This window comes from Mchenga conophoros, linkage group LG15 (assembly GCF_057382185.1).
Source record: "Mchenga conophoros isolate Kocher_MC1m ecotype Shallow Benthic linkage group LG15, M_conophoros_male_GT1.1, whole genome shotgun sequence".
Taxonomy (NCBI): domain Eukaryota; kingdom Metazoa; phylum Chordata; class Actinopteri; order Cichliformes; family Cichlidae; genus Mchenga; species Mchenga conophoros.
Genome location: NC_140540.1, coordinates 35,393,772 through 35,403,797, shown reverse-complemented (window position 1 = coordinate 35,403,797; position 10,026 = coordinate 35,393,772). Strand labels below are relative to the sequence as shown.

Sequence of the window (10,026 nt, the reverse complement as noted above, 5' to 3'; positions counted from 1 at the left end):
GAAGGCAGGAGAAGGACCCAAAGTGCAGACTCCGGAGAGTAACTCAAAACACAGCTTTAATGCTGAACTCAAAAGGGTAGCAAAACTAGAAATACACTTACACAGACAGAACACACAGCTAGATAAGGGTAGATCACAACACAGAGAAACACAGGGCTTAAATACACAGAGGGAGCAATCAGGGAATAGGTACGGAAGAGGATTAGGGCCACAGGAAAAAAAAAAAAAAGAATTCTGACTTTAATCTCAGAATTCTGACTTTATTCTCAGAATTCTGACTTTAATCTCAGAATTCTGAGAATAAAGTCAGAATTCTGACTTTTTTCTCAGAATTCTGACTTTAATCTCAGAATTCTGAGAATAAAGTCAGAATTCTGACTTTAATCTCAGAATTCTGACTTTTTTCTCAGAATTCTGACTTTTTTCTCAGACTTCTGACTTTATTCTCAGAATTCTGAGATTAAAGTCAGAATTCTGACTTTAATCTCAGAATTTTGAGGTGGGCACCTGCAGGCTTCCAGCTTCGGTGACAGCGATGTGTCCAGTTTGGCAGGTGGAGAACTAATTCACTAAATATGGTGGATATAAGTGACTTTTTGCGTGGCCGAGGGGTCCCCGAAGATGCTATTTTATTAATGGAAGAGCAGAAGGTGAGTAACAAAAAAGAGAAATAGTTTGGTGTCTCCTATTTTTACAGGAAAACAGTTACGGTACAGTTACGGTTAGCTGTTAGCATGCTTGTTAGCTTATAATGTTATATAGGAATGAACGTGTTTCACGATGTTACAGTATACTAGGTGAATTGACGTTTTAACTGTTGTTGATCGCAGGATCATCCCAGATGGGTTCGTTGCATTTTATTTTATTGTTCTACTATTTCAGAGTTTTTCAAGGCAGTTAAGCGGAGCTGTGTTACAGATGCTAGCCGCCTGCCAATATCACTGATATATTTGATGTGTACAAGTAAGTTACACTTAGTACAGCGGAGGAGAGAAGCTGTAATGAATGTTTATGCGGATATTTCACTCAGAAAAATGGGTGGCGTTCATACACAGCCACCGACACAGCCCCGGTTGTTGTTCTGACGGTGGCCGACTGACGATCCCCTCACAACATGTTAGCTAACACAAACTAATGTAGTGCATGTAACTGTGTATACGTTAGTGGTACAGTGTCGGAAGAAATGAGCAAACTGTTTATAATGTCAGAATGACATCATCTTTCTCCTATATATAAAAGTGCTGGCTGAGGAGCGCTGCCGGGTTGAACTTTGACCTCGGAGTGACGTGACGTTTGTTCGCACAACCAATAGAAGTGCAGAAAGTCGCAAATCAGGCATATTGTTCGCATAAACACAAAAATAAATAACGAAATAATCCCGATATTGTGCCAAAGACTGATTTACAATGTTACTTTGTGTTCTATGTGTAATACCTTTGCTTAAATGACTAAATGGACTGTGTATTTATGACTCTGCGTTATAGTCTTACATACATAAGTAACATTCATATGTACAGATAAAAATGTACAGAGCTATGTACACAAGCGTGTACACAAAAGTCTACTGCTGATCGAGCTGCTCAGTGGTCGTACAGTCTCATGCAGAGAGCGTGGAGGTGTTGTCCATGGTGGATGTTAGCTTAGACAACATCCTCTCCTCCCCAGTCTGCTCAGTGGACTTTAGCAGACCGCTAAAGCTGGCCCTCCCGACCAGTTTGTTAAGTTTCCCCCTGTCCCTCTCTGCCATTCCACCACTCCAGCAGACCACAACATAAAAGACAGCAGACGCCACCACAGTGTCGTAGAACATCCTTAGAAGACGTACTACCTACATCATAACCAATCAAGTCCCGCTTTTTTTTAAATACAGAAGAGGATTTATTATTTACTGAAAGGCTATGCCTTAGTTTGCTTCTTTCATTATTGTGTTTCGCCCTGCATAAAATAGATAGCTTTTCTGATAACTACAGTCAATACTCTCCTACTGGCATTAACGAGGCCTAAGAGGCTTAACTGTAATATTGCTTTGCAGCGTAAATGTTGCAGAAAATGACTGTCTTTTCTTTCTTCCTGTGTGCAGATTGACTGTGACGTCATAGCGCTGATGGATGACGCAACTTTGGCAAACTACATTCCCTCGTACGGAGACCGAATTGCCGTCTTCAATTTCTGCAAAAGCAAGCAACCACTGTCAAAAAGAAAACTAGGACTTCTGCAAAAAGTTCACCTCTCAAAGTGAGAGAAACAGTGGCTGACATGTCAGATTTGGATGACTTAATAAGACTGTATTTCAGACTTTCTTTCAGTAACAAAGAAATACTTTCAATTTTAGCACATAGTCATCAGACAATTATAAGTGTTCGAACTCTAAAGAGAATTTGTAAAAGACTTGGGCTTTTTAGAAGGAAGAATCAATCAAACTTGGAGGAAGTGCTAGCCTTTGTCCAACAAGAGATCATGACAAATGGACAGATGCAAGGTTATCGTTGGCTACATCTACGTGCAATTCAACATGGATTTGTGGTGTCACAAGATACTGTAAGATGCATAATCAAATTGCTTGACCCTCAAGGTGTGGAACTGAGACGAGCTCGACGGTTGAGAAGACGACAGTACAGCTGCAGAGGGCCAAATGCTCTCTGGCACATGGATGGCTATGACAAGTTGAAACCATATGGTATTGCTATCAGTGGCTGCATAGATGGTTTTAGCCGCTATGTTTTATGGATGGAGGCTTATACTACAAACAGTGACCCTAAATTGATTGCAAGTTATTTTCTGAAAACAGTTTCATGCATCAGCGGATGTCCAGAAAGGTTACGTGCTGACCGAGGTACCGAAAATGGTTGTGTTGAACAAATGCAGATGTTTTTACGGAGAAACCACACAGACAGTTTTGCAGGTGAGAAAAGTTTCCTTTACGGAAGAAGTACGGCCAACCAACGTATAGAAGGATGGTGGGCTACCCTACGCAAACAGAGTGCACAATTTTGGATGAACTTATTTCAAACTTTTCAGGATGATGGCCACTTCACAGGGGATTTTTTGGACAAAAGTCTTATCCAATTCTGCTTTCTCAATCTTATTCAGGTAAAAGCATGTGCTCATGCTATGTAATGTCTTAGCTGCATAAATAGAAAATATAAATATGGTTAGAACATTTTTTTTCTTTAAATTAAATATGAATTTTATTTCCATTTTAATATGTCTTGATGCATGCTCAATCAGCCAGGTAAGGAATGTTTTTTGACAGAACATTTCTCACACTGAAAACGCTACATCCAGATGAACAGAATCAACTTTTTGGGATTCCATTTTAATACTTTGATGGAATTGTATTCATGTTATCAGTGGAAGTAACTGCACCTTTCTCAGCACAGGTGCATGGAGCATTTTTTTTTATTTATTGCCACATGGTTTAAATTACTATGGAGTCTGTTACCTAGTGGTCCTTTGGGCACGGTTTCAGAAAGCAATCCTATCATTTGGTTAATTCTCTATTGAAAATTTATTGTAGAATCATTGCACACTGAGTATAAAGTGTTGGGCTATCTATTCAACAGCAGAATCATGCAGCACCATTCTGTGTCCATGTGCTGTTTAGTGAAAGTGCTCTTTTGTTGTTGCTGCTTGGTTTTACATTAATTAGAGGTCAGTTTCTATGTCTGTTGATTAATGAGTTAATAAGCCTCAACTTTGGCTAAATCTACTGGTACATGGTCTGTTTCATATACCGGTACTTATATTGTGTTGTTTTTCATGTAGGATGAACTTGATGAAGTTGTGAACACATGGAACTCGCACAAAATCCGGCCAAGTGGTAGTGCAGCATCGGGTCGACCAGTAGTAATGTACTCATTTCCAGAGCTGCACAGTGCTGAGGATAGACTGAAGCCTATTTCTATGGAGGATATCACTTTGTGTATGGAAGAGTGTAGCCCAAAAGGTCAACACCCCTGTGATGAAACAGTCTTTGAACTGTGTTGTCTGCTTATGGTAGAAAATGAATGGGATGCCCCAGGAGATCCACTTGGTGCTGCGGATCTGTACATTAGGTTAAGAGAAGAAATACTGCAAAGTATTTAAGGAACTTCAGTGTGTAAATGTACAAATAAATACAAAATATTTCTCTTTATCTTGATAACGTGATTTGATAGTAGGTGCCATGTCTTACAGGTACCTTTTATGCAGGTATTTCTGCACTGCATTAAATGAAAAATGTTTTTCTACATTCACACTACCATTAAACAGAAATGTTTATATATTACTTGAAAAAGCTGAATATTGTGATATTATCAATCAGTTATGAAACACATGTCAATCCTTTTAAAAGGCCATACATTAAACTGCATTTACAAATGTTATATTTTTGATTGAATCATAAGTGGTGTAAACCTGCCTACCAGTAAATTGCAATATAAATTTCTGTGTTTTGTTGCCAGACATGTGCATAGTATATAAAATATAAACTGACCAGCTCCCTGCTCATTGTTTTCTGTATCAAACTTTACTCTTAATATTCATGGCTGGAAACCCAGGCACCAGCATATGATATGCTAAGTGCCCGGGTTATCTGTGGTATGTTTCAGCAAACCATAGTAGCATTAACAATTCTAGGTCTTGACAACAGCATGTTTCTATAAATGTATCATTGTTAATATTTAAAGTCGTTATGCCTTTTGGGGAGCTTTTAGTGCAATTATATTAAAGCAAAGCTATTATAATCATTTACCCATGTGAAGATCCATCACTTAATTATTAATGTATTTCACTTCTGTTAGTTGTAAGATATTTTAGCTGGTTTTTCATGTAAAATGACCACGAATCATTGCTATACTGATTCAGTGTTAGCTGTTGTATACAAGGCTCCTTCATGATATGAATCCTAAAATTATAAGAAACATACCAAAAATATTTTGACTTTTATTTGTAGTATCCCAGCAACAATGCAACAAAACAGTTCCTGCAAGTGGAACCAAGTTATTGTCCCATTAAGTGCAACATGTTTTACATTTATATTTGTGTATCTTTATGAAATATTTGAAATTAAAAATAAATGGTATTCTTCCATGTTACTGAGCTCATGTGTGGCAGTCTCTTGAATTCTGGCATGTTCAAATAGATATGGAGTTTGATGAACATATTCAAAACAACAATACAAATGTACTGTGTACAGTAACATTTTATTGGAAAAAGTTTACAAGAAACCTGTTCTTTCCAATGCCAATAACATGGCTAAAACTCATAACCGTATAAGCTGCCCTGTAACAAGAATGACTCAACTTTTAAAACAAACTTATAGATCTCATATAGTCTTGTTATGCATCAGTATACATCAGTGACTTACTGTAAAGACCATGAACACTGGCTATTGTGGTATCACATATTCCTTCAGTGTCATCTATGGTATAGAAATAAAAACAAGTGTGAATGACTGAGAACATACATGCATACAAATAAAAATGCATAATTTCTGGCAGTAACAAGACATTTTTTCAGGTGTTAAGATTAATACTATATCTGAGAACATGACAATTTGGCATTACAAAAGGATGCCTGAATAATCACAGTACTTGACCACTGCACTGAAGTGTACAGTGTTTATTTATGATCTCAGTAATCAATAACCATCTTCAAAACAGACTGAATCCTTTAAGCAGCTTGAATCAATTTGATGGATGAATAACAGGTATGCTTAGAAACAATATGACATTAAGAAAATACTGGAATTTAAAAAAATATTTTCACCAACTTTATATGGAACCTTTGTAATCAACAACAAATGCCAAACTTTGATACCTTAACCTACCTTAACTAAAAATTGCATATACTGTAAAGCAAAATGTTTTCAGACATGACAAATGCTAAAGTATAAAATTGTACTTATTCCTTTTACAATACAGTGTTGCATAACAGCATTACTTTTACGTTATAACTATGTTCAGTTTTAGCCCTGACCTAATAAGAAAATACCATCTGAATGAATTAGTCTTTCTACTAATTACTTACAAAAGTATTTGACTGTGCTGAGCTCTCACACCACACATGGTGCATTAAAGAACGTTTAAGAGCAGTTTAATTATAGTTTATAGATCTTAAGTAATCTTTCTTCATGCTTTTGCTGAAGGTTTCTGTCTTACAGCTGGAAAGCTTGGATTTGGTGAAGACAGCTCTGGATATGGTAGTAAACAGTGTACCTGTTCGTTTTGTTTTGTGACTGTATTATGTAAAACTCAAAATGATAAAAGAAAATGAAATATTAGCCAAAACTAGACTTCTAACAGAGATGAGAAACTTCTCTCTAATTAAAAAAAGTATACTGTATAAGTTCAAAATACATAAAAATACATATTCCTAACATCTCTTTACAGTTATGCTCTAGTGTGCATGAGCAGTTCAAATGTAGCGCATTGCTGTGAGAGTCTAAACAATGTCCATCACCCAGACATTACTTTCAAGAACTGCATTAAATTCAGAACGAAAATCTGGGAAGTTTTCATAGCTGTTAGCTAGCTGCAGAACATTCCCACACGTGCGTCCGACTGGTCTTCTTGTAAACTCTGTCATATCTTGAAATTCCACATAAATACTGTTTGTTACTATAAGGTCAGATCCGGTGCAGAAACGCATAAATTTCTGAAGTTTAATGTTATCCAGCTCTCTGATGAATCTTTTGAGATGATTTTTCACTTCTTTTTGTTGTGGAGTCAAATCCACAGCAAATTTCAGCAGCTGGCACACTTTTTTTGAAGTTGGTTGCAGTTCAGAGAATAACTTGGTCAGTCCCTCCGGACTGAGGGAGATATGTGGGTCGATGATCTCCCGCCAGCAGTCAATAACAAACATTGGTTTTTGGACAAGCTCTTTGTGTGCTATTTCATCAAGGATTGTAGGAAGAGTCTCAGCAGTGATTCTTTTTCTACAGCCATAACTGTCAAGAATTTCCACAAGATCATCCAAGTCAACTGCAGAGAAATCTTTTACTGCTTCCATCAAAACATCACATTCTTGGCTGCTGACAAACTGTAGAAAGTGTGCTTTAAGATCACTGTAAACACCACTGAAAAGCACTTGTTCCATAAAAGGGATTGCAAGTTTATTTGGAAAATACTGACATTCTTGGTAACCTTTCAGGAGTATTCGCCCAACTGCCTTCCATTTTTCAGCAGGAAAATCATGGCGAATGAATGGCACTTTAATGGTTGCACCTAGGGTGCATCGCTCATAAAATTCATGCCAGAAGCATGTGAGTACATCTCTTAGTATTCCTGATCCAGTGCCTGGTTCTTCTGTGTTGTCTGGAAGTATGCGCTTCACATTCAGTGTTTTGGTCAAAATCTCCTCATCAGAGAAAGCAGTAATCATGTCATGTAAAGTGTCAGTATGACGTATGGTGATTGTTATTATGTTCTCTGAATTAGGTGGACTGAGGGGTACAAGAAAACCCTCATAGACTAATGTGTCTTCTGTATCTTCTTCAGCATCAAAAATTGGACCAAAAGTAATTTCTGGATCATCTAAAATTTCTGAACCAGCGATGACTTCATCAAAATTACCCCTGACTTCCCCCACTTGCAATGGATTAATATCACTGCCACTGCTTTCTGAGACAAACACCACTTCAGATGTCTCGCTGGCATCTTCTTCAGGATCTTTTGGTTTTGTTGCAATGTAGAAGCGTAACATTGTCAGTCTCGCTGCCTCATACATATTGCCAATAGACTGGCAGGTATCATCAGTAAGGTGGTTCTGTTTAAAGTCCCAAACCTCAAACTCAAAATCTGTTTCACATCCCTTAGGAGATATGCCATTAGGAAAAAAAAGTTTCTTTCCTTCCTGAAGAATATCTTTTAATCCAGCATCAGTGGCCATTTGAATTTTTCTAGTGCCACCTCCCTGCTTCGCTCTCACCTGTTTGGCTATTTTTCCATCACAATGTATCCATCCTATCTCAACATTGCGTGTTGCTTTTTGCTTCTTTGTCTGTCTTATTCCTGCATCTGTATGTGAAGTGTTCTCCTTTGGACTTTCTTTTCTGGTTTTCATTTTCTCACGAAGTTTTTGCAGAAGTCCTAGTTTTCTTTTTGACAGTGGTTGCTTGCTTTTGCAGAAATTGAAGACGGCAATTCGGTCTCCGTACGAGGGAATGTAGTTTGCCAAAGTTGCGTCATCCATCAGCGCTATGACGTCACAGTCAATCTGCACACAGGAAGAAAGAAAAGACAGTCATTTTCTGCAACATTTACGCTGCAAAGCAATATTACAGTTAAGCCTCTTAGGCCTCGTTAATGCCAGTAGGAGAGTATTGACTGTAGTTATCAGAAAAGCTATCTATTTTATGCAGGGCGAAACACAATAATGAAAGAAGCAAACTAAGGCATAGCCTTTCAGTAAATAATAAATCCTCTTCTGTATTTAAAAAAAAGCGGGACTTGATTGGTTATGATGTAGGTAGTACGTCTTCTAAGGATGTTCTACGACACTGTGGTGGCGTCTGCTGTCTTTTATGTTGTGGTCTGCTGGAGTGGTGGAATGGCAGAGAGGGACAGGGGGAAACTTAACAAACTGGTCGGGAGGGCCAGCTTTAGCGGTCTGCTAAAGTCCACTGAGCAGACTGGGGAGGAGAGGATGTTGTCTAAGCTAACATCCACCATGGACAACACCTCCACGCTCTCTGCATGAGACTGTACGACCACTGAGCAGCTCGATCAGCAGTAGACTTTTGTGTACACGCTTGTGTACATAGCTCTGTACATTTTTATCTGTACATATGAATGTTACTTATGTATGTAAGACTATAACGCAGAGTCATAAATACACAGTCCATTTAGTCATTTAAGCAAAGGTATTACACATAGAACACAAAGTAACATTGTAAATCAGTCTTTGGCACAATATCGGGATTATTTCGTTATTTATTTTTGTGTTTATGCGAACAATATGCCTGATTTGCGACTTTCTGCACTTCTATTGGTTGTGCGAACAAACGTCACGTCACTCCGAGGTCAAAGTTCAACCCGGCAGCGCTCCTCAGCCAGCACTTTTATATATAGGAGAAAGATGATGTCATTCTGACATTATAAACAGTTTGCTCATTTCTTCCGACACTGTACCACTAACGTATACACAGTTACATGCACTACATTAGTTTGTGTTAGCTAACATGTTGTGAGGGGATCGTCAGTCGGCCACCGTCAGAACAACAACCGGGGCTGTGTCGGTGGCTGTGTATGAACGCCACCCATTTTTCTGAGTGAAATATCCGCATAAACATTCATTACAGCTTCTCTCCTCCGCTGTACTAAGTGTAACTTACTTGTACACATCAAATATATCAGTGATATTGGCAGGCGGCTAGCATCTGTAACACAGCTCCGCTTAACTGCCTTGAAAAACTCTGAAATAGTAGAACAATAAAATAAAATGCAACGAACCCATCTGGGATGATCCTGCGATCAACAACAGTTAAAACGTCAATTCACCTAGTATACTGTAACATCGTGAAACACGTTCATTCCTATATAACATTATAAGCTAACAAGCATGCTAACAGCTAACCGTAACTGTACCGTAACTGTTTTCCTGTAAAAATAGGAGACACCAAACTATTTCTCTTTTTTGTTACTCACCTTCTGCTCTTCCATTAATAAAATAGCATCTTCGGGGACCCCTCGGCCACGCAAAAAGTCACTTATATCCACCATATTTAGTGAATTAGTTCTCCACCTGCCAAACTGGACACATCGCTGTCACCGAAGCTGGAAGCCTGCAGGTGCCCACCTCAAAATTCTGAGATTAAAGTCAGAATTCTGACTTTAATCTCAGAATTCTGAGAATAAAGTCAGAAGTCTGAGAAAAAAGTCAGAATTCTGAGATTAAAGTCAGAATTCTGAGAAAAAAGTCAGAATTCTGAGAAAAAAGTCAGAATTCTGAGATTAAAGTCAGAATTCTGAGAAAAAAGTCAGAATTCTGAGATTAAAGTCAGAATTCTGAGAAAAAAGTCAGAATTCTGACTTTATTCTCAGA

At 38.1% G+C, this 10,026-nt stretch overlaps 1 protein-coding gene and 1 long non-coding RNA gene across 5 annotated transcripts; one reads left to right on the top strand and one right to left on the bottom strand.

Annotated features, from left to right (window-relative positions):
* The first annotated feature begins 516 nt into the window (after window positions 1-516).
* Window positions 517-5,079, top strand: LOC146558778 (uncharacterized). 2 transcript variants are annotated; one of them, XR_014888572.1, is made up of 3 exons: window positions 517-650; window positions 2,081-3,090; window positions 3,766-5,079. It is a non-coding gene; the product is annotated as an uncharacterized LOC146558778 (long non-coding RNA). The 2 variants fall into 2 exon arrangements; XR_014888571.1 differs by having other exon boundaries at window positions 2,081-5,079.
* Window positions 5,080-5,213: 134 nt separating this feature from the next.
* Window positions 5,214-9,763, bottom strand: LOC146558777 (uncharacterized). 3 transcript variants are annotated; one of them, XM_085247017.1, is made up of 3 exons: window positions 9,630-9,752; window positions 9,317-9,397; window positions 5,214-8,199 (listed from the first exon to the last, which is right to left on the bottom strand). In XM_085247017.1, exon 3 carries the CDS (start codon window positions 8,173-8,175, stop codon window positions 6,424-6,426), a length of 1,752 nt encoding a protein of 583 aa, XP_085103143.1. In that variant the 5' UTR covers window positions 8,176-8,199; window positions 9,317-9,397; window positions 9,630-9,752; the 3' UTR covers window positions 5,214-6,423. The 3 variants fall into 3 exon arrangements, with proteins under 3 accessions (XP_085103143.1, XP_085103142.1, XP_085103144.1); XM_085247016.1 differs by lacking the exon at window positions 9,317-9,397 and having other exon boundaries at window positions 9,630-9,763; XM_085247018.1 differs by lacking the exons at window positions 9,317-9,397; window positions 9,630-9,752 and adding an exon at window positions 9,435-9,527.
* Window positions 9,764-10,026: the final 263 nt, after the last annotated feature.